General features: G+C 35.9%; 2 protein-coding genes, 1 long non-coding RNA gene and 1 pseudogene across 4 annotated transcripts; 3 read left to right on the forward strand and 1 right to left on the reverse strand.

Moving 5' to 3' along the window:
* Nucleotides 1–2,131: 2,131 nt before the first annotated feature.
* LOC148268953 (uncharacterized) lies at nucleotides 2,132–3,435 on the reverse strand (annotated as a pseudogene).
* Nucleotides 3,436–5,366: 1,931 nt separating this feature from the next.
* On the forward strand, nucleotides 5,367–8,151 carry LOC110823733 (G-type lectin S-receptor-like serine/threonine-protein kinase At5g24080). The gene has a single exon (XM_022054198.2). The coding sequence runs from the start codon at nucleotides 5,545–5,547 to the stop codon at nucleotides 7,942–7,944; it is 2,400 nt and encodes a 799-aa protein (XP_021909890.1). The 5' UTR covers nucleotides 5,367–5,544; the 3' UTR covers nucleotides 7,945–8,151.
* A 480-nt stretch (nucleotides 8,152–8,631) lies between these two features.
* POD1 (POLLEN DEFECTIVE IN GUIDANCE-like protein) lies at nucleotides 8,632–23,226 on the forward strand. 2 transcript variants are annotated; one of them, XR_015817224.1, is made up of 12 exons: nucleotides 8,632–9,477; nucleotides 10,062–10,213; nucleotides 10,581–10,684; nucleotides 11,789–11,877; nucleotides 12,061–12,134; nucleotides 12,422–12,572; nucleotides 12,653–12,820; nucleotides 13,864–13,961; nucleotides 14,062–14,184; nucleotides 14,396–14,461; nucleotides 14,560–14,707; nucleotides 22,513–22,753. XR_015817224.1 is itself a non-coding variant. In XM_022053997.2 (11 exons), exons 1-11 carry the CDS (start codon nucleotides 8,820–8,822, stop codon nucleotides 22,717–22,719), a joined length of 1,890 nt encoding a protein of 629 aa, XP_021909689.2. In that variant the 5' UTR covers nucleotides 8,633–8,819; the 3' UTR covers nucleotides 22,720–23,226. The 2 variants fall into 2 exon arrangements, 1 of the variants encoding a protein (XP_021909689.2); XM_022053997.2 differs by lacking the exon at nucleotides 14,560–14,707 and having other exon boundaries at nucleotides 8,633–9,477; nucleotides 22,513–23,226.
* LOC148268954 (uncharacterized) lies at nucleotides 14,714–17,720 on the forward strand. The gene is made up of 2 exons (XR_015817225.1): nucleotides 14,714–17,153; nucleotides 17,473–17,720. It is a non-coding gene; the product is annotated as an uncharacterized LOC148268954 (long non-coding RNA).
* Nucleotides 23,227–24,950: the final 1,724 nt, after the last annotated feature.

Consider the following 24,950-nt stretch of genomic DNA (forward strand, 5'->3'; position numbering starts at 1 on the left):
CCAATCAATCGCTGATAACTTGTGATATCATACAGAAGTTCTCCATCATCTTTAGACATCTTAATATTGGGTTCCATGAGAGTAGATGAGGGCTTACAACCAAGGTATCCAGTTTCAGTTAACAGATCCAAAGCATATTTTCTTTGGTATAAGGTGATTCCTGTGTCATTTCTTACAAGTTCAAGTCCAAGAAAATATCGGAGAGTTTCTAAATCTTTCATTTTAAATTTTTACTTGAGTGCAACTTTGAGTTCTTCGACGACATGATCATCATTACCAGCAATAACAATATCATCAACATACACCAACAATGCTAGGAAAACATTACCCTAATGCTTGACAAATAAGGAGTGGTCACATTGTGACTGATGGAAACCTTCTTGAAGTAATACTTGTGAGAACTTATGAAACCACTGTCGGGAAGCCTGTCTCAACCCATAGATTGACTTGTGTAGTCGGCAAACAGGTTGATGTGGAAGAGTCTCCCCCTCTCGAGGAGAATAGCCTGGAGGAATATTCATATAAACTTCTTCGTGAAGGTCACCATGAAGGAAAACATTGGTGACGTCTAACTGAGTCAGACTCCAACCATGAATAGCAGCCAGTGAAAGTAAAATTTTTACAGTAACCAATTTTGCAACAGGAGAGAAACTGTCAATGAAATCAATGCCAAATTGTTGTGTGTAGCCCTTAGCAACCAGACGGGCTTTGTGTCTCTCTACGGTCCCATCGGCTTGATATTTAACTTTATAGACCCACTTACAATCAACAGTTTTCTTCCTAGGTGGAAGAAAAATAATAGACCAAGTATAATAGTTCTCTAAAGCACGTAGCTTCACATTCATAGCGGTCATCCAAACATCGGACTGGACAGCCTCAGAGAAGGTGGTAGGCTCAGTGTGAGAGGAAATGACACAAATAAAGTTGTGATATTGAGGTGTAAGCTTTGTATAAGTAAGGAAGGATGAAATGGGGTAAAGTTGGCGATGACTATCGAAAGTGGAGTAATAGCATAGACAACCAAAGGTACGCAAATGATCATAGGATGATTTTTTATGAGATAATAATTCAAATGGAGTTTTATTAGATAACAAGGGGGAAGGTGTACCGTTGATAAGGTAAGCAGCAGTCAAGATGCAATCGCCCCAATAGACAATAGGGACATGAGATTGAAATAGAAAGGCACGTGCCACATTTAAAATGTGTTGATATTTGCGTTCGACAACAAAGTTTTATTGGAGAGTCTCAACACATGAATGATAAGAAACAATGCATTTTGACATGAAAAATGAATGAAAATTCAACTCATGCGCATTATCAGATCTCACAGATTTAGTGAGAGTTTTATATTGTGTAAGGACAAGAGTATAAAAGTCAAGAAAAATAGTAAGAACATCCGACTTTTGACGAAGAAGATACACCCAAGTAGTGCGAGTGCAATCGTCAACAATGGTAAGAAAGTATTTGTATCCCTCGATAGTGGGTGTGGAAAAAGGACCCCAAATGTCAATGTGGATTAAATCAAATGGATGATCAGATACTTTATTGTTAGAAACAAAAAGCAATTTACGTTGTTTAACCAAATGAAAAATTTTACAATGAAAAATATTCGAAGTCTGTAAATCTTTATTAATATACTGAAGTTTTACATAGGAAGGATGACCCATTCTAAAGTGCTGTAGCCTACTTTTAAAATTAGCGGAAACAAAATTAACAGCAGAAAAATGAAAATGTCTAGTAATTAAGTAGTAGAGGTTGTCAATGCATTTACTCTTCCCAATCAATAAGTCTCGAGTGTGGTCCTGGATGACACAAGAATGGAGAGAAAAATTAACCGTACAGTTGTGGATGGTGGTCAACATGCTTACACTGACAAGGTTAAAGGAAAAATGAGTGACAAATAGAACATCATGTAGGGTTAGGGTGTCGGTGAGGAGTACATTTTCAAGTTGAGTGACTAGCACTGAACTACCATTTGGTAAAGTGACTGGGATGGGTTCAACATGCTTAAGGGTTGTGAAAAGGGTGGGTGTGCAACATATGTGATGTGTGGCTCCAGAGTCAATAATCTAGCATTTAGAGGTAAGTGTGTTTGTGAAACTAGAAAGGCAGAAGGGTTTGAATGATATACCTGCCGTGTGAAGATCAGAAGTGACATGATTGGTGGGGGGAGTGGGGGGAGAGAAGCTGTCCGGCGAGATGGTGGAGTGCGGTTGGTGGAGCCGTGCGCTTAAGTGGGCAATAATATTTTGAATTTGCGATGTGCTCAGAGCATCGACCGAGGCAGCGGAATCAAGTGCCAGTAAGCAGGCAATGATGGAGGTAAAGTTTTGCACCTGTCACGCAGTCGGGTACGTGCCTGAGGAAGAAGAAGAACTATGTTCTGGAGAAGCTTGTTCGTGGGCCAACGCTTGGTGGGCAGAAAAAAATCGGGCCTGGACTCAGAGCCAGTTGAATTAAATGATATGGTTTCAGGAGTGGGCCGAGACTGAGTTGAAGCATTGCGGGCTTGGGCTTGGGCTTGGACGTGTCCATCATTAAAAACAGGTGAGTGCATTTTAGGCTTGGGCTTGAGGCCCGGTGGGTACCCATGCAAGCGGTAACACCTGTCCACAGTGTGGCCCACAAGTCCACAGTGTGAACAGATGGGTCGTCTTCGACCTTGAGTTAGGGCAACGGAAGAACCAGACCCTACAGCTGTCTCTGTGCACGCGTCGAAGCCGATCGCACAATGCCGTTCTTCTTGCACCACCAGCAAGAAAGCCTTCAAAATAGATGGGGAACATTCCATCATCAGGATTTGAGCCCTAACAGCAGCGTAGGAAGGATTTAAACTCATTAAAAAAAGTCATCACAAACTCCTGCTCCTGATAATCATTCCATGCCTTCATGTTTCCACAATGACAGTTTGGAGCAGGTTGGTAAGTTTTGAGCTCGTCCCAGATTGTTTTCATCTGCGTATAATAGGTGTTGATGTTGAGTGACCCTTGAGCAAGGTTATTCATGCTCTGTTTCAGTTAGTAGATACGTGGTGCATTGCTCTGCTGATAACGAAGCCGCAAATCGGTCCAGATAGATTGTGCATTTTCATGGTATAACAAACTATCAGCTATCTCCCTCGTTATAACATTCAACAACCAAGAAGTTACCATGCTATTACAACGGAACCAAGCTGCGGCAGTGGAATCGGTGTTGCTCGGTTGATCGTAGGTTCTGTCTATGAAACCCAATTTACTTTTGGCGTTCAATGCTATTCTGATTGCTCTCTCCCATGTGTTGTAATTGTTGCCATTGAGAAGGCTGGATACCAAGACCAACCCAGGATGGTCGGCACTATGAAGGAAGAACAGGTTTTGGGAATCATCTGATTGCTCTCTAGCCATTGAAGAATAAATTTTGAAGCTCAATCACTGAGCTAAAAAAAATATTTGATTAATTAATCTGCTCTGATACTATGTTAGAAAGGAGAAGAAAGAGCATAATAAAGAAGAAAATTACTCTGATTTTCTGATCGTATTCACTGACAGCTAAAGAAAATATATGCAGTTTTTGTTGTACAATAGCAGAGAGAAAAGATAAAAACGATTACAATTAACATACTAATTTGATCTTATCACTAATTAATCTTCTAATTAATCTTAATACTCCTCCATTTAGCATAGTTCCGTTTGTAACACCACCATATAACGAAAATATAAGTTCTATTTTCACCTTGGTGTTTCACCTTCCTTTGTCGTGGTCACCGTTGTCTTGGCCCCAATATGTTTTGTTAATTTTCTACTGAACTTCACTAACTACTTCCTTATAGTCCCATATTTCTCAATCTCAAGTTTGTTCCTTTATCAATCACTTTACACTGCTTTTTATATGTGTTGATCTGGGTAGTTGTCCAGATGATCTTATTTCTTATCAAGTCACTAAACAACCTATTGTAGTTCGTTATTTCATTAGAAGTGAGTGTAATGCGGTTTCCAATGCAACATGTGAAGTTTTATGTTTGAAATCTGCATTTTATTATCCCCATTAATATTGACGTTGTTATATCTCACTTTTAATATTGTGTTTGATACACATACAAAACTTATTCACCAAGGCTCTCTCTTGAAATCATTGTTTCACTACATTCAAGACAAGTTTTGCATTTATTCCAAGTCGTGGGGGAAAGGGGAACTCGTCAAGGAAAATAATTAGTTATCATTCTGATTATGCAATTGTTGTATATTTTTAAATTTATTGTATTTAATTCTCTTGATTTAATTTTGTAAATTCTGTATCTATAAATAATGACACACTATTAATGTAAAATATGTAATTAAATCATAACTATACATGTTTTCCTAAACTATTAAATTCAAGTATAAAATAATATTATATATGAATAATTACTATGTTCTTGCCTACCGATACTTGGAAGTTTGATTCCTTCGTCAACTATAGTAAAAATATTGCTGAGTAATATGTGAATTTTTCTCATTAAAAGAAAACACGAGATGTAATCTAAAGGTTGGTTGGTAAGGGTTAATATAAGCAATATTGGATTTTTATGATGAGGCATTTAGTCCTATTTTTAATTTTAAAGGTCATTATTACTTAGTTTCTTTTTGCTGTGGTTACAAATGTACCGATTTGATATCTTAAATTGTTTATGTAGGAGAATCTTAATGGATAAATTTCTGTATTCTATTCTTAAATATCTAATTAGGTTTGATTATCACAATATATTTACAAGTTAAATAAATTTTAAATGGTCTTAAGTAAGATTCACAGAGCATAGTTTACTTAACTCAATAACTAGAAGGATCCGTTATCAAAATCAAATAGATAGAGAGCTGCAATCAAATGAGAATTATTATCTATTAATTAAAAATTTCACTAAAATTAAAATTATCTGATTTTTTTTAGGAGTAATTAAAATGGTCTAATCATAATATTTCAAATAAATATTTTATTTCAATTAAAATGTTCTATTAAAAAAAAAAAAAAAAAAGGTCACAATCGTAGCTTGCAGATTCCGCTCAAATTAAAATTTGCTTACTAAACATTATACTATAAAAAACTAATATGTTAACTAAATATTAACCAAAACTTTAAAGGCGTCTTTAATAGCAAATAATTGTGATATTTTTAATTTAATTTTATTATTTTTTGTCGAAAAGAAAAAGTATTAATTGCCGCCCCCCCCCCCCAAAAAACAAAAATAACTTTAAAAAATTAATATACTTGAAATTTTATTCTTTTCTATATTTTTTCTAACCCAAATTGTAATTATATCTACTGCCGCGTTATATTTATTGGAAATTTAATACAACACGCTACAAAAATGAAAATAAAAATGAAATTCTAATTCATAATCTGAAAAGTGAAAAGAAAAATCCCCCACGGCTCACGCCCCGTAGTTGCCCTGCGACCCACAAGCTACGAACACAAATGAATTAGTCAAAAGTCACCCGTCAACGCACAGAATACCATTCAAAACATAGCCGCCATTAATTAACCCTTCTCAAGATCTTGCACCCTTCACACAGATCTCCCCATCTGACCTCCATGTCTCCCTGTTACTCTCTCCCTTTCCTCTTCCTTCTCCTTCTCTCAAACTCCTCACCCTCTTCCGCCCAGAATCCATCTTCCTACTCCTTTTCAGACCCGCCATGGCGTCCCAGCCAGAACAAGAATCTTATCTCCCCAAACTCCGTGTTTGCTGCAGGTTTTCTGCCACTACGCAATTCTAAAGATCTGTATACCTTTTCAATTTGGGTTCACAACATATCAGAAACCACCGAAGTTTGGTCTCTTAACGACGATTCTCCGGTCACCGCCGACGCATCTCTCGACATCACCGCGGGTGGTGAGCTCCGGTTAGTCAACTCTTCAGGTCAAAACTTGTGGCAACCCCCTGCAGCTGCTACAAACTCCACAAAACTTCAGCTGAATGATAATGGGAACCTCGTTTATGGAACTTGGGAGAGCTTTCATCATCCTACACATACTTTCTTGCCTAACCAGACTATGAACGGAACAGAACTGGTCTCAAAGAATGGGAAATTCATGTTCTTGGACTGCCAAGACCTGGTTTTTAACTCATCAAAGTACTGGAGTTCCAGCGACAAGTTTCAGAAGCTGGGAAGTGATGGAAAAGTGGCTCTAGAAAATGGAAAGACAGTGTTATCTGCAGATTATGGATCTGATAATTTGCGATTGCGTAGAGTAACACTTGATGTTGATGGGAATTTTAGAATTTACAGTTTGGATCCAAGTGTTGGCAAATGGGAAGTCGTATGGCGAGCAACGCAAGAGATCTGTAGCATCCATGGAACCTGTGGGCCTAACGCCATCTGCATGAGTGATCCCACCAACGACTCTGTTTCATGCGTTTGTCCACCAGGATTCAAGCGAAGTCCTGCCGACCCCAAGGCCTGTGACAGGAAAATTCAACTCACGAATAACACCAGGTTTGTCAGGCTTGATTATGTTAACTACACCAGCGATAGTTCCAGGCAAAGAGTCATCAATGCCCAAAACTTCACGATTTGCGAGTCTAAGTGCTTAGCAGATCCGAGATGTCTCGGGTTCGGATTCAAGTACGATGGTACTGGCTATTGCGTTCTGCAGCTTGATCAACTATTATTTGGGTACTGGTCTCCCGGTACAGACACTGCAATGTTTTTACGGGTTGACAAATCGGAAACCGATCAGACCACTTTCACAGGCATGACCGAATTGATGGAAACAACTTGTCCTGTTCGAATAAGCCTTCCGATTCCACCCGAAGAATCCAACACCACAACCCGAAACATAGTCATCATATGCATCCTGTTTGCTGCTGAGCTCATCACCGGCGTGGTTTTCTTCTGGGCATTTCTAAAGAGGTACATCAAATACAGAGACATGGCCAGGACGTTGGGTCTTGAATTCTTGCCCGCCGGCGGTCCGAAACGGTTCTCTTACGCAGAGCTCAAAGCGGCAACTAATGATTTCTCGAATCTGATCGGAAGAGGCGGGTTCGGCGATGTTTATAAAGGCGAACTAAGCGACCACCGTGCTGTTGCAGTAAAATGCTTGAAGGACGTTACTGGCGGTGACACAGAGTTCTGGGCTGAGGTCAATATTATTGCCCGTATGCACCATCTCAACCTGGTGAGGCTCTGGGGTTTCTGTGCAGAAAAAGGGCAGAGGATTCTAGTCTACGAGTATGTATCCAATGGCTCCCTCGATAAATACCTTTTCCATGCCCGACGAGATAAACCCAGCAACAAATCTGAAGCAGATACATCGTCGGAGTGGGAAGGGGAGATGGATCCGGTTGAGATCAATAATCCGAAACCAATGCTGGACTGGAGCATCCGATACAGGATTGCGCTCGGGGTGGCGCGAGCCATCGCGTACTTGCACGAAGAATGCTTAGAGTGGGTTTTACATTGCGATATCAAGCCGGAGAACATCTTGTTAGGCGATGATTTCTGCCCCAAGATCTCCGATTTCGGGTTGGCGAAGCTGAAGAAGAAGGAGGATATGGTGAGCATGTCCCGGATCCGGGGCACTCGCGGGTACATGGCACCCGAATGGATCAAGATGGACCCGATTACTCCAAAGGCTGATGTTTACAGTTTCGGGATGGTGTTGCTGGAGATCGTGAGTGGGGTTAGGAACTTCGAGATTCAAAGCTCGTTAATGGATAGCGAGGACTGGTATTTTCCCAGATGGGCATTTGATAAGGTGTTTAAGGAATCGAACGTGGAGGACATTCTGGACCGTCAGATCAAACACTGCTATGATTCACGCGCGCACTTCGATCTGGTGGATCGCATGGTGAAAACCGCCATGTGGTGCCTGCAAGATCGGCCGGAGATGAGACCATCAATGGGGAAGGTTGCGAAGATGCTGGAAGGAACGGTGGAGATCACCGAGCCCAAGAAACCTACTATCTTCTTCTTATCAGACGAGTGAATCTGGTTTTAAAACTTTTTATATTCTCTTGCTTTTCTTAGTCTCTTATTAGTAGTGAGATTTTATGATTGATGAGTTCTCAAATTTAATCAGCTGTACAGAATAAAATAGTTATATGATACCAAAGTCGAAAATTTTCATTTAAATTAAATAAATTAAAGTATTAAGAACTGATATAATTATAAAATTAATCTCATTTTGAGTTTCCATTTAGAATATACAATATACAGGATTCATTTGACAACTGGATATTTTTATTTTCTTAATAAAAATTATGATTAAAAAATATGAATTACCAGTAATGATAAGTATTTCAATTTAATAATGTTGAATGTTGGTACATTATTTCTACCTTTGTGACCCTCTTCTTATTTAATTTTATTATTTGATTCTCGGATTAAATGATCATATTGTATGATTTAAACATTCTTATGATGACAAAATAAGTAGGTAAAATTGATAAATAAAATTCTGATCCAAAAATTTTACATGACAAATTTAATTATTAAAGATTTAGTAGATTTGGCTTTTAGGACTTTTAATAATATTAAAAATAAAATCGTTTTAAGGATTTAATGGGTAATTTGTGAAATACGCCAAATTGGCAAAACTTAACAAGTGTCAGCGTTTGATTAGCCAGACATCATCACTTACGCCAATAGCTTTCATCTTAATAAGCTATCACCGCCACTCTCAAACAATCTCAAATACTGAAACCAAAAACCTGACCTGCAAACATTTGGAGCACAGAAAACGAAAAGGGGCAATTACACCGATGACAATGAAAACTCACTCTTCTGTTTTTACCAAATTCAGTAACTTCCCCGTATTCTCACAATTCCTACCACAGGCCTGAAATTTTTGTCTGCAAAGCCATGGCTTTGAGATCTTCTGGTCGAAGGCTCTCCTTCGAGATTCTAAGCAGAAGTAGCAACTTAGAGGAAGAGGAATCGCTATTGCTTTACCGATCACAATCGGATCCAATACCGGGAAAATACGTTGCGGAGTCCCTCGCTTCATCGTCTCGCGAGATGCCGATGGGAAGTAGGAGGAAGAAGAAGCATAAAGGATCGAAGAGAAAGAGGGCGACAGAGTTGTTGAAAATCCCCGAAAATGATGTCCTGACTGAAAACCGTGCAGAGGATCTGAATTCTGTTTCTACCACTGCGAATGATTCGAGAATCGGCGAAAACGTGTTGTATGAGAACAGAAGCAGTTATTGCGGCGGTGGTGGAGGGAGCTTGGTGACTACAGTGGAGGAGGAGAGTGTGTATCAGAATGCGTATAATTTTGGAGAACTGAGACAAAGAAATGTGAATTCCAGTGGCAATGTGAATGTCGAGGATGCTATGTCTGAGTCAAGGTTTGACAACGAGAGTCGAGTGGAGGAGAGCGTTGGGGAGGTTAGCTCCACGGAGAAGGCGCCCCAACTGCCGCAGCAATGGAGAAGTGAGCAGAACGGACATGTGGAAACGAAGCTAGAGACTGCCGGATCTTTGGATTGGAAGCGACTAATGGCCGAGGATCCTAATTGTGAGTATCCATTTAACGGGTGCTTAAAAATATTTCCTTGAATTGCATCTCTAACAATTTTATGGCTATTTGCATTTTCTTTTCTGTTATGTGGAAATTGAATCAATTTCCTATCACAAACTCGACATATTTAGCTTTCGGAGTGCCTCACTTCATTTTAGTAATTCAATTATGAGTGATGTATACATGCCTTCAAATTTAACTAAACCCGTTTGAAGGCTTTTCTTGCTGTCTGAAGCAAGGGAGTTTTGTTTGACTTGCGATTAAGCAAGGGGCTAAATAAGTGAATTCATTTATGAAATTTTAGAGGTGGAGTGCATTAACACGTATTGAAATGAGGGACCTTGATGGTTTTTGTGAAAGCCATACCTCCATGACAATAGAACAGGTAACTCTAATGATCGAAATGGGGAGTTTGATAGTTACTGATGTCTGTTTATCTAGTAGTCCACTTTCCCTCCCTTTTGGGCTATGGGGCCTAATTTTCTTCTTGTGTATGTTTGTTGCTGTCTATTTGTTATCTGTAAAATTTCTTTCTCCTACTGCAGCTCTTTTTCCCTTTGTTGACATTTGATTTTTCTCAGACCTCTTTTCTGAGGAAAAGTCTCCATTGAAATACTTCGTGGAAGAAATGTGCAATGGAAATTCATTAAGGAGCACAACAAATCTAGGCACTGAGAAAGAGAGGGAGAGGGTATATGATACTATCTTCCGATTGCCATGGAGATGCGAAGCGGTAATCTGGTTATCCTTTTATGAACTTAAAGATGAAGGAAATGCAATTTGTTCCAAGCCATGAGTTCTGTGTCATTTACTGAACATAAGTTTCTGTTTATTTATATTCATAAATTATTAGTTACCATTCATATTATTTGGGGCACTCTGCCTTAAATTTTAATTGTATGCTGAAGACAGGAGATCTCCTCCGTTCATATAATTAGGCATCAAATTTTAGATTGTTATGTCTTTTGAAATTAAAGTGAAGGAAGTTACAGAAACTGGGATATTAGCAATGGTTGAGTACTTGCTCAAAGTGAGCTACTTTATAGCAACATAATGTATCTTGGTGAAAGACATTCTCAAATGCAAAACTATCATTGCAGCTTATAGATGTCGGCTTCTTTGTCTGCTTTGATTCATTTCTATCATTGTTAACTATCATGCCAACAAGGCTCGCGGCGACTGTTTGGAGGATTCTTATTAAGAGGTTAGTTATTTTCTTTTAATTTGAACTTTTTGGAAACAAGCCATGCCTGCAGTAAGCCACATGCATACTTACACACATATGTAGAACAAGTATACACGCACACTTGCACTGGCAGACTACTGATTTTCCTGGTTGGTGAAATAGACAACATTTACTAATTTATTTTTATGTTTGAACCATAATTTGCATGTTCCATGACATGCTTGTATCTGTCTGTTCTGACCTTATTAGGATGTATATTTGTTAGGAGAATGATTTTGCAACTTCCTTTAATGTTTCATTCTGGGAGTTGTTAAATAGTTCCATGCTTGAAAGTTTATTCAGAGGCAGAAAGCTGTTAAAAGAAACTTTTCAGTTTGCATAAAAGGTGGAGATTTTGTGATATCCAGCTATAGATTGTGCATGACATTGCACTAGTTCTGCTATTCAAAACAGAAGAAGAAAAAGATTTATTCAACTTCTTTTGCTTATCCTTTGAGGGATCCGATATTTTATTCAAACCATTTGTTTTTAGTGAAGGTGCTGAAACAAAATGTGGTTTCATGGTATGCTTTTGGAGTTTGATTGCTAGAAGGTGCAGGGATAGCACAATTATCATGCATCATTTTATTTTCCCCAAAAAGATTACCACGATCTATGATACTTTCATGTTCTGACAGCAGGTACATGGTAAGCCATAGTCTGGTCAGCTTTGTGGATCTGAAGAAGGCTGCTGCTATTTGATCTTAGTGTCCCAGAGTCGTTCAAATATTATTTGGAATTATTTGAATTTGCATGATATCATATTTAGCACAAGTGCTTCATACTAGCATTAAAGAAGGATACTTTTATCATAGTTCTATGTTCTTTAAGGTTCTGTTTTTTTGGCTATGATTTTCTTTTTTTACTTTCAAGAAAGGACCAATCTAAATTTGTGCATTGTCGGTTAAATTGGATCTACATTTAAACATAAACATTGTGCTCCATCCTCCCTTTCTTATTTGGTGTCAGAATTGGTTTTAAATTGATAGCGGTTAATTGGTTATTATTCTTTGTTGATTCCCTTGTTTGAGAAATCTTAATCTAAATAATTATTGCAAAATAACCTAACCACACTTGTGGCAGGCAGTTCAAGAGGCCTTCTGCAGCAGAGCTGTCTGATTTTGGCTGCTTTCTTGTACTAATCGTTGGGGTCATTCTTTTGGAGCGAACAGGTTAGCTAGGGTGTAGAATTGCCTATATGTTAGGTATTTCAGCTATCATGTATTGCCTAAGGACTCTGTCTGCTAACTTGGAGTAGTAACTTGTCCAGGAGTTTGATGTGTAATACTAATGATTATGTTCTTCCTGTCTACATTTGGTTTTTCCTTTTTGAAAACAAAAATGTTTTTCTTCAGATATCAGCTTAATATATCACATGATTCGAGGTCAAGGGACAATTAAACTCTATGTGGTGTACAATGTGTTGGAGGTAAGAAAATATGCATGGTTAACCTCTCTCTCTCTCCCTCTCTCTTGTGAATTAAGTGTTCTAATTCTTAAACACTTGTGCACATAATTTCTTCTAGCGTGGGTTATTCAGTGCTACAGTATAGATTGATATCACTTTTTCATTGAACTTTCCATCTTAGATTGGGTAAATGTTCATTTATGGACATCAGTTTTGTGCTATCATTTCTCTGTTGGACTGAAATGGGATTGATTTGTGTTAATTTTATCATTTTCTTGATGTTACTGACATAAAGCTTTGCATTACAGATATTTGACAAACTATGCCAAAATTTTTGCGGTGATGTATTGCAAACACTGTTTAATTCTGCTGAAGGAGTTGCCAATTGTTCTCATGAAAAGATGAGATTTTGGATTTGGAGATTCATTTCAGACCAAGCATTGACCATGGCGGCGTCAAATATCCTTATTCTTAGAAATATAGTTGTTTATTTGGTGTGGAAGAATTTATCTTTCCATTTGGTTCCTTGACTTTTGTACTTTTTCATTCTTTTATTTTGTTAGCTCAGGCAATTACGCTATCAACATCTATTATAGCTCACAACAATGCGTTGCTTGCTCTGTTGGTATCCAATAACTTTTCTGAGATAAAAAGCAATGTGTTCAAACGTTTCAGCAAGGATAATATTCACAGTCTGGCTTACGCTGGTTAACTTTCTTCTTTGTTTTTGATCTTTATAAACTGATGTTAAATGCTTGTTCTCTCTGAATAAGATTGGTTCTTATTTATTAAGGGTACGTTCTAGAGTTAAAGAGGAAGAGAAGAGAAAATAAAAGAGGTCTTGGACAACAAGAGAAATGATATTTTTCTTCTCTTGTTTGAATGTTAAAAAATGGAATAGAAAGTAAAGAGAGAGAATATTATTTAAAGTTGTTTAGTTGTTGGGTGAAATAAAGGAAAATGTCTATTTTATAATTTTAGCAGTGTAGTGAGGGTAGCTTAGACTTTTTACTGGGCTAATTTAATTTTATTTTCACTTGACACCAATTTGTAAGAAGTACAGTATTAATATAGGGAGAGAAAGTAGACTGTTAAATTTTAACCATCAATTTCTTTTCTTTCAAAAAATTAAACAGACAAACAAGAGAAAGTAAAATGATTTTCCATTCCCTCCTCTCTATTCTCTATCTATCTCCATCCAAGCATATTCTCTCTCGAGTACTTTCTGCCATAATAGTTACATAAACATGAGTAGGCATGCTAGATTATTTGACTGCATTAATTTCTTAAACTTGAAGATCTGGTTAAGACTTGTAAAGTTTTGTCCTTTCTGTTCACAGTAGTTGAATTTCAAACGATACTTTAGTTTTCCTTCTTAGTGGAAATTTTGAAGCGCAAATTATAGCATATCTATACTTGGATGTACACCTTATAATATGTGTTTTAATTATAATGCTCTCCCATATTTAGCTTAAATTCAACTTAAGGTCAAGAGGGTATGATGTAGAAATCTCATATTTCAAGTTTGTAATTTCTCTTGTGGTGTAATTGAATCTTCTTTTGCCATTATTCACAACAAGATTTGACAGCTTCTGGACATGTGCAGTTTCTTTGTTTTCATTAAATTTTCTTACTGACAATCAAATTCAATATAGACAGATTTATATTTCAGCACTTGTTTCTCTTCTGGTATACATGTATTTTTGCCTTGGTCTCATTAAATTTTTTTTGTGCCACTGTTCACAACCAGATTCAATAGAGAGATTCCACATTTCAGCATTTCTCTTATTCGTTTTAGCTCAAAATCTTCTGGAGGCTGAGGGTCCTTGGTTTGAAAGTTTTCTTTTGGTTAGTTCACCTGAAATTGTTAGTGCACTCTGCTTTTGACAGGAAAAATAATTGGAACACTTTATTTGGTTTGCTTATACTTCTTAATTGAACAATGCAGAATGCTCTTATGGTTTTCGTTTGTGAAATGTTAATCGATATCATTAAACATTCGTTCCTTGCCAAATTCAATGGCATCAAGCCCATTGCATACTCTGAGTTTCTAGAAGAGCTTTGCAAACAGGTATTATCTTCTTTTTGGCAGCCATCTTCAGGGTTTTAACCCTTAAATTGGCTTTCCATCAGAGTTCTTGTTTATTTTTCTAGCTGTTCATTATTGGTTTCTCCTTTTAACATGTTGAAATTGAACCTTTAATGTTTATATTATTCTTTCTTGTATATGATGTTTTATTTTCTTTCTGAAACCTAATTTCTTTTTTTGATCTTGTCCTTAGACTTTGAATATTCAATCTGAAGCCGAGAAGAGTCTGACTTTTGTTCCTCTGGCACCAGCTTGTGTGGTATGCACCTATTGTAGTACTTGTGGTTGCTGTTCACATAGTTTTCTATTGTTTTATTCCTGCTGATATAGGGAATTCCTATTTATTTAAATGAGAAGGGCTCTCCCAGCCCAAGGGTTAGATCATTGGTGAGGGGCTTCGATAAGAGCCTTAGCTGATTTTGGAGCTGGGCCTTAATAGTGCCTTGGGAAGTCTGGTAGCTGTCCCATGCATATGGAAGAGAGGGGCTCCATGTCCATGGGGCTGGTCAGTAAGCTCAGTTTACTATTCTTTCTCCCTCTCTCTCTTTCTTAAGAATCTCAGATGCTTATCTAAGAAATAAAAGAGAGATTAAGGGAAAAAAAAAAAAAGACTGTCCAAAAAGTGGGGCAACAACAGTCCAGCAATGCTCTTCTATGTTTAGAACATAATAATGTAGTTGCCGAAGGGTAACGAAATTTCAAATGGATTCTAAATTTGGAGGGAGTTTAAGCTGTCTTTTCAGTGTTGAGGATATTCACCCTATATTTGGGAGTTTAGAGGAAAAGGAAAGGGGAAAGAATGTGAATTTTTTTTCCCAAGAAGAAACGAGAAACATAAAACAGTGAGATAATTAATAGTCTTATTCATAACCGTGTATCGATTTTGAAGGGGGAGCAGAAACAGAAATACCGTGTTATCATTTATTGGTAAACAAAAATCCTATAGGTTTGTTTGGTCCAATACTTTATCACTATTGTGTTTTATACATAGAGCTGGATTATAACTGATGTTTGAATCAATGCCATTTGCACTAAATTTTTTGGATAGTTGAATTGACTCAAATGTCAAATTTATGATATAATTATGTAATCTCAAGGATAGATTGGTAATTAAGTAAAAGAATAGTATAGACATTTAACCAAAGTAAAACTTGAGGTTTAGTGATGTAGAATGAATCAGCTCAAGATTGTCAAAATAGATTATAAATCATATTTCTATTAAATGTAAAATTGCTAAAGTACTTAGAAGTCTATTATTATAGTTTTTAGTAATTTTAGGATTTTATTCTTATCAATATTTATTTTTCATATTTGTATTAATAAGATTATTTCCTAACCTTATCAGCATTAGTATTACCTACTTTCATGGGAGTAATATTTCTAATTTTATGAATTTTAATATTTTTTAGTCTAATCATATTCAAGAAAGACTTAACACTCTGTAAGTTTATGTAATCTCTGTAAGATCATTATTCAATTATTAAATAAAAAACTTTAATAATTTTTAATTTTTTTATTTTGTGGTAATCAAATCTAAATGTGATAACTAAGACTTATTAAATATGATATTTAAGAAACCTTAAGTGTGATGTCTAAGCTTTTATTCCTAAATCCTTAAGTAGGCAAATTAATTTTAGTTTGTTATTGTAGAAAATCATGAAAGGGTAGTTTAGTAATTTTGTGTGAATTTGTTGTGGACAGGTGGGAATGCCTGCTACCATAATATTCCTTTTTTCTTCATTCTGTTAGGATATTTTTCGGGTGCCAGGTGCCTATATAATGACACCCTCCTTATTCTGTAATGCAAGGAAAATCAGAGAAGGAATTCTTCTTTTCTCGAAAATCTTCATCTTCATTCCCTAAAATCTTCATGGTAACAGAGCGTCTCTGATCCAGAAGCTTCAATCCGACTGAGCTAAATCCTTAGATGGCTACGGATGAGCAAAATTCCTCTCAACCTGTAATACTCTCGGGTGCTTATCTACCTACACCCATCAACACCGGACTGGTGGAACAGTCTTCATCGTTCATCATTAGTCACAAATTTAACGACAATAACTATCTGCAATGGTCTTCATTAGTGCTGCTGTTCATATGAGGAAAAAGACATGACGAATACTTGACTGGCGAAATTACACCGCCACCAGCACACGACCAAAATGCGCGAGCCTGGAAGATTGAAAATAGCATGGTCATGTCGTGGCTAGTAAACTCCATGATTCCTGAGATTGGAGAGAACTTGTTACTCTACGAGATTGCGTACAAAGTCTGGGAAGCTGCTCGAGAGTTCTACTCTAGTCAGGATAACACATCGATCATCTTCGAGATTGAATCCGCCCTCCATGAGCTGCAACAATGTGAGATATATGTTGCTCAATATTATAATTCTCTCACTTGTAATTGGTAGCAGCTTGATGTCTTCGAAGAACACAAATGGAGCTGTTCCGAAGATGTAAAGAAGTTCAAAACGATTGTTGATCAGAAGAGGATATTCAAGTTTCTAATGGGGCTGAACAAAATTCTGGATGACGTAAGAGGATGAGTGTTAGGCATAAAGCCCTTGCTGAGCATTCGAGAAGTTTTTTCTGAGATCTGCCGTGGGGAGAGCCGGAAAAAGGTGATGATGGGAGAAACCCAACTTGCTCAACTGAGTGAGAACGCCCCGGCACTCACCACCCAGGTCACGGATTTTCGAGGAAAGAAAGGACGGCCATGGTGTGAATTTTCCAAAAAACCAGGCCATCTTTGTAAGAAATGTTGGAAGCTTCATAGAAAATCGGGAGAGAAGAAGCCCATCAGACCATAAATTCATCACGGAAATCTAACAATCTTGGATGATACATCAAACACTTAACCCGACAGCGCTCCCTTTAGTCCAGAACAGATGGAGGCCCTCCTAAAGATGTTTTCACTAAAGAGTCTTCTCGGTAATGCTTGAATTGCACAAAAAGGTAATTCCCTACTTAGTTTATCTGCCTATTCCAAAAAAGGCAAATGTGAATTGTGGATTCAGGAGCATCTGATCATATGACAGGAGATTGTTCACTACTTCACCGATACAGTGAGTGTAAGGAGGTATTTTCTATAAAAAATGTTGATGGAACAAGTTTTAGAATGATAAGAATTGGCTCAACTGATATATCACCATGTTTGACACTACATTAAGTTCTCTATGTACCCAATTTGGATTGCAATCTGTTATCTGTGAGCAAATTATCTACGGACCTGAACTGTGTTGTTAAGTTTGAGACTGATCTTTGTGTATTTCAGGACTTGGCCTCGGGGAAGACGATTGACAGTGTTAGGTTGGAGTCAGGACTATATCTTCAACCAGTTGAAACATCTCTTTCAAATGGACAAACTTCAAATGCAATATGTGCTAATTCAGTTTCTGTAGGATGTTCAAATGATGACCACTCTATCATGTTATGGCATTACTGATTAGGACACTCAAATTTTTTGTATTTGAAACAACTATTTCCTGTTTTGTTCAGAAATAAAAGTCTACTTTCATTTTAGTGTGAAGTATGTCAATTCTCTAAACATATTCGAAATTTCTTTCCACATTTGGTATATAAATCTTCAAAGTCTTTTGCATTAATTCATAGTGATGTATGGGGACCATCACGTGTAAGTAACATTATTGGTACAAAATGGTTTGTATCTTTCATTGATGATCATACTAGAATTACTTGGGTCTTCTTTATGAAAGAAAAATCTGAAGTGAACCAAATATTTCAGAAATTCAACACTATGATTCAAAATCAATTTCACACCGCAATCCAAGTGTTAAAATCAGACAATATGTGCGAATATTTTGAATCCACCCTGGGAAAATACCTTACTGATGAAGGCATTATCCACTAAAGTTCATGTGTTTACATCCCACAGTAAAGTAGTATAGCCGAAAGAAAAAATATCCTTAAAGTTGCTCGATTACTTATGTTTACTACATATGTTCCTAAATATCTTTGGGGAGAGGCTATCTTTACCGCCACCTACTTGATCAATAGGATACCTTCCCATATATTCAAATTTAAAACACACTACGAAACTCTACATATGTTTCCAAATATTTTTGGGGAGAGGTTATCCTCACCACCACCTACTTGATCAATAGGATGCGTTCCTGTATACTCAAACTTAAAACACACTACGAAACTCTCCTTCAAGTCTTTTCCTAAATCTCACATTCTAAACACAATTCCGTTTAAAGTTTTTGACTGCTCTACTTATGTTCACATTCTAAACACTCTACGAGCCTGCGCACGAAGTTTGGGAAGCTGTCCGAGAGTTCTACTCCAGTCGGGATAACATGTCGGTCATTTTCGAGATTGAATCCACTCTCCATGAGCTGCGACAAGGTGAGATGTCTGTTAGCCAATATTATAATTCTCTCACTCTTTGAGATGTCTGTTCACATCCATGCTCATCTTAGAAGGAAACTAGATTCAAAAACCCTTAAATGTGTATTTGTTGGATACTCATCAAATCAGAAAGGATACAAATATTTTTTCTCAGGTACCCGTTGATTTTACAATACTATGTATGTAGCATTTTTTGAAAACCAATCATTTTATCTCATTCTTGATATTCAGGGGAAGAATTTCACTCAGGAATATCAATTGTGAGATGCGAACACACATCTTCTACATATTTCTTTGACAAATACACCTTCTCCAACAAGTGAACCGGTCTCTGAATATCAATTGTGAGATGTGAACACACATCTTCTACATATTTCTTTGACAAATACACCTTCTCCAACAAGTGAACCGGTCCCTGAAACTATAAAAGAGTTTGAACTTGTCACAAAAACTGATAGCACATTACTTGCAAAGAGTGAGTTACGTGTCTACATTAGGAGGAATAAAACTCAAGATGGTAAAGTATCTGAACCAACTACGCATTGTCATAAATCAACTCCTGAACTAAGCACTCAGAATACAACAGGTAATGAAATTTCTTACTCATCGACTGATATTGATATGGAGTCAAATGCTAAGGTAGGTCTCAAAACTGATAGTAAACCTGTTGATACGTGTCTACATTAGGAGGAATAATATTCAAGATGGTAAAGTATCTGAACCAATTACGCATTGTCATGAATCAACTCCTGAACTAAGCACTCAGAATACAACAGGTAATGAAATTTCTTACTCAGAATACAACAAGTAATGAAATTTCTTACTCATCGACTGATATTGATATGGAGTCAAATGCTAAGGTAGGTCTCAAAACTGATAGTAAACCTGTTGATAGAGAAAGGTATCAAAGGCTTATAGACAAGTTTATCTACTTAGCTCACAGAAGACCTGACATCAGTTTTGCAGTGAGTACTGTGAGCCAATTCATGTCTCAACCTATTGAAGAACACATGAGTGCCGTATATCGAATTCTGAGATACCTAAAAATGACACCAGAATAAGGATTATTCTTTTAAAAAATAATGAACAGGGACATTGAAATCTTTACCGATGCAGATTGGGCAGGATCAATAATTGATAGGAGATCTATATCTGGTTATTGTACATATGTGTGGGGCAATCTAGTCACTTGGCGTAGTAAAAAACAATCTGGTGTGTATCAAGAAGCAATACTGAAGCTGAATTATGATCACTTGTTCATGAGAATGTGAAGGAGTGTGGCTGAAAAAGATACTACTTGAACTAAGATTCTCAGTTTCTACTCCTATGAAACTCTGGTGTGATAATCAATCAGCTATTAGCATGACAAAAAATCCTGTGTACTATGATAGAAATAAGTATATTGAGATTGATCGACACTTCATTAGGGAGAAAATTGAAGACTTGGCCATAACACTAATTTATGTTCCAATCAGTCAACAAATTGCAGACATACTCACAAAAGCACTATCAGAAGAGGCGTTTAATAATATTGTATGTAATTTAGTATTACTCAATATCTATGTATCCTAAATTGAGGGGGAGTATAGAAAATCATGAAATGGTAGTTTAATAATTTTGTGTGAATTTGTTGTGAACAGGTGGGGATGCCTGCTACCACAATATTTTTTTTTTCTTCATTCTGTTAGGATATTTTTCTGGTGTCAGGTGCCTATATAATGACACCCTCTTTATTCTGTAATGCAAGGAAAATCAGAGAAGGAATTCTTCTCCTTTCGAAAATCTTCATCTTCCTTCTCTAAAATCTTCAGTTATCAGTTTATGGTCACCAATGGGGGGTGACCTACACATCTTCTACATCGACTCAGATTTGCACACACCAGATGCCCTGCCACAAAACTCCACTAGAAAATGCACCACTCCTGGTGCAAATCCTCCAGCAACTGCCTCCCTTGATCCCCTATTTTTGTGCAGCCATGTCTGACACCTCTACCATATCTGTAATCATCATAGCAAGTTGATCCTATTGTTAGAAACTTGCTGCCGTCTGGTGACTGGAACCAGACGCGTGGACCCCACGCATGCTCAACCCCGAGGGGGCACTGCAAAGTTGTGTTGTGTTTTAATTTGTTTTAACTGAGTTTGACCAAAATGATTCACATAGAATGACTTCTCAGATCGGTTTTCAGCACTTTCAACACTATTCCTAGGTACTTTTGTCTGCTATTCTCATATTTTGCTTCGTCTTCATTGGAAATTAGTGTGATTGAAGAATTTTAAACATGTGAAATTGTAAGGAACATAGCTAAGTCCTTGTAGATGATAGAATTGACAAACCTTTCTTGATTGTTACTAAATACAACCATGCAGTTAAAGTGAAGATGGAGGCATTCTCCAATTTCTCAAACTCTAACCTGTTGTGAAAATAGAAAGTTAGAAACTTGTTATTCATGAGGATTATTGCAAGAATATTTTTTCACTTTCTGCAGTTAAACAATCTTTCAATGCAACCGTATATGCAACTATACCTACTAGTTCAGAAAGATAAACTACATATCTATATAGCTCAGAGAAGTCTTGTTTCTGTTCGTTATGGTTAATTGGTTAAACCTTCTGTGATGTAGTTTCTTATAATGTTCACACATATTCTTCTTAGTCAACCTTGATTTTATGATTGACATGTCTGGCATGATGAGACTACCAATGCTTAAACCTATGATCACCAAAGATAAAATAAATATAGACGTCCAACAACATATGCTGTCAATGAAAGGATAAAGAGAAAGGTCTTGTTGAGGAAGAAAAAAGAACTGTCGTGTCTTTTTGAGAGTAAAGATGTTGAAGTTAGTAAACAGCTTTCACTTCCTAAAGAGAGTTTTATGAAAGCTCAATGCAATAAGGAACTTAAGCAAATAATTAGCTCTAGTGATATTCAACTTAAGGATAAAGTTGAAGCGCAAATTGGTCCATATATTGATTGCATCCTACCTTCAAGGTTTCACTCCCTTAAAAATAATTATGTATTTGCATTATGTTTGCTATCGAAGAGAATAACCAAACATAGAGTTTGTTACAATTTCACGAGGAAGCTTGAAGATCAATGTTTTACATGATTCACTGGCTTAAAACTCGTGGATAAGTTTCCGGACAAGGGAGAATGATGCAGCATTAATTAACTCAAGATTGCGTTTATAGGTTAGGAATTATAGTTCTATTATAGATAAAACTATTATATTATTTAAGAGTCTATTATGATAGCTGTAGTAATTTTAAGATTTTATTTGTAGTGGTATATAGTTTTCCTATCTAATAGTATTGTTTTCTAAGCGTATTAGTATTAGTACTTCCCATTTTAGTAGGAGTAATATTTCTAATCTTATGAATTACATTTTACAATCTAACCCTATTTAGAAAAAACCTAACATTCTTATAAATATCTTTAGTAATCTTCTTGATATCATCATTCAATTATTCAATGAAGGGAATTTTTCGCTTTTCTAATTATGTGATAAAATCAATTAACAGTTGTGATGCTTAAGACCTTTTAATGTGATATCTAAAAAGCCGTAAGTATGATAGTATAGGTTTTTGTCCCTATATCCTTAAATAAGTAAATTAATTTTAGTTTATCCTACATCAAAGTATGTTTTCGATGGGCCATCAAATCTCAATTTATGGGAATTGAAAAGGTGGGAATGTAAAGGAGAACAAGGAAGTAAGTGTGGTTTTCATTGATGCTCTTAAAAATTCTTCAAGCGAAGGAGTAGAGGGTAGCCCCAAGACATGTCAATTTACTTCCATGAGACATGTGTGTCTCTTTTTGCTGAAGTTGGATTAAAAATGTTAAAAACTTATCCTTTGACAATTTGAACTGCTTTTTCTTGACTTTTATTATTCCCTGTCCTAAATTTTGGTCTAATATAGTATTTTTGGGGGGTTTCAGGTTATTCGGGTGCTCACTCCTGTATTTGCGGCTCATTTGCCTTGTAATCCCCTTCCGTGGAGGATCTTCTGGATTCTCCTTTTGTCTGCCATGACTTATATTATGCTGACAAGCCTAAAAGTTTTGATTGGTATGGGCCTACAGAAGCATGCCACTTGGTATGTGAATAGGTGCCGGAAGAGGAACTACCATCTTCACTTTGATTAATTTAAACAAGAATTGTACAATCTCATTAGAAGCATCTGGCTCTTTCAAGTGCTGCTTACTTTTTCACATACGTATACCTGGTGTAAAGAAATAAGACCTCAATTAAAGCAACAAATATCTATATGGATTGAGGTATGTGAACAACCAGCAACAGATCTCTAATGGATTGAGGTCTCTGAGCAACAAGGCATGATATCAAGAACAGATTTCAACTTCCATGCAGCAAACTGTTTAGTATTTGAGAAATTGAGTTTCATAGAGGTCTACCCGCAATTTTGTCATAGGATTGATTGCTGATTTCAGAACATGACTTCATACACAGAGAATCAGAGATTACCAAGCTCCGCCAATTACTTTGAAATTTATTTATGGGGGTGCTTCCTTCATAGATATACCCTTTGAGTATTTTTCTAAAAAAAAAAAATGAAGACAAACAATTAGAGAAAATGTAAATTTATACTCTTGCATAATTGCTGCTAATTTAATTTATTTCAACTGATTTCTTTTTGCAGGGAGTAACCTTTTATTTTCTTATCATTAGGCCTTGAGAAGTAATTATTTAGCAAATAAAAAAAAAAATAAGGTTTTTAAAAGTATTTTACTCAATTTGTTTCATGATTCACAATAACTTCGGCAATTTGGTAATTTGGTGGACGCCATAAGCAGCTCGGACATAAGATCTGAACTTGTAGAAAACCTCGGTATAGAATATGAAAGCCTTTTGCTAGATTAATGCATTAATAATTAACTATTTCAGCTGCTTGAGCTAGAAATTCTTGCATTGGAGTCATTTAGTTGAAAAGTCAGGGAAAGTAACAATAGATGATCCAAGATCAGTGAATGGAGCAATTAGTAAAGATTATTATAAGTAATAAACTTAACTAGTATAGGTTTATTATAATTAGTTAGTTAGTTTCTTAATTTTTCAAATGTCCAAATACTTGTTTATATGCCTATGTTTCCGAAAGAAAAATCTGTTTCAGTTACAATTTTTTTAAATCAGATTATCAATATCTGATAAACAGATTATTTATATCTCATTACAACTTACATATATCACTTTTTAAATATTCAAAATTAATTATTTATTCAATTAGATGTAATGTAAAGTTGAGAAATTATATTAAAAAAAAAAAAAAAAAGTTAGTGGGGATTTTTGACAAATAAATTAGAGAAATTCTTATGCAATATCTTGTACTGAATCGTACCGACAAAATTATTCTATATAATTGTTTGATTTTCTTTATTTTCTTTTTCCTTTGTAAAACCGTATAATTAAAATTGAAATAATGGGTTAGAAAACTTGAGATGATTAAGGAGAGTCAAATCTTTTTTAAATTAAATTAATTTCTTTTGAGAGAGAAAAGTCAAATTTTAATAAAAGATAATTAACAAAATAATAGGAAGATATATATCTTGTCAATAATTGAAATTTTTTTCTTTATCCGTCGAAGGCCAATACTTCTGGTAAGCAATCATTTCTATCTTTCAACTTTTTTTTTTTTTTTCTTTTTCTTTTTAATTTCTTCCTTGTAATTAGATTTTATTACAAACTTTAAACATAAAAAATTTCAAAGTAAATAAGGGGGGTTTCATTAATCTCAATACACTTTCCCATTCAGTCTTAGAAGACAGCTTGTCCTTGTTATTTTTATATCATAATTATATATATACCCACACACACACACACATATATTTATACTTGTACATCTATATGCTACTGCCAATTGACATTTTTACCGCCTTAATTTGGGTACATGACTAACCATTTTCATTAACAAAATTGGAGAAATTTGAGGTGAAACAAAATGTTGAATCTCTATCCCTTTTCCATTTAAAACATTACTAATAATTAACTTAATTTTTTTTTTTTTTTTACAGTATATTTCATTTAAAGCTATTCAAGTATTAAGTCCACTCTACTTTTAATTTAATATTTTCCGTCCATTAATTTCTTAGTATTTATTTTTTTATGACGTCATTAATATTCTATAATAAGTATATACGTATTGGTGTATTGCTGGATTTATCTTTCGAGCTCTGCCAATAATTAAGGCTTATCGACCCGTAATTTAAATTGTAATTTTCCTAAAATTTAGAGAAGTTATTAAAAAATTAGAAGTAAATATTAGAAAGAAAATCAATTATTTATTCTCCTAAAAAATTATTTAAGAAACAAAATCACCAGTCAATATAAAATTACAAAAAGGAAATAAGAATTTTTATATCGT

This window comes from Carica papaya, chromosome 2, assembly GCF_054855325.1.
Source record: "Carica papaya isolate Zhongbai chromosome 2, ASM5485532v1, whole genome shotgun sequence".
Classification (NCBI taxonomy): domain Eukaryota; kingdom Viridiplantae; phylum Streptophyta; class Magnoliopsida; order Brassicales; family Caricaceae; genus Carica; species Carica papaya.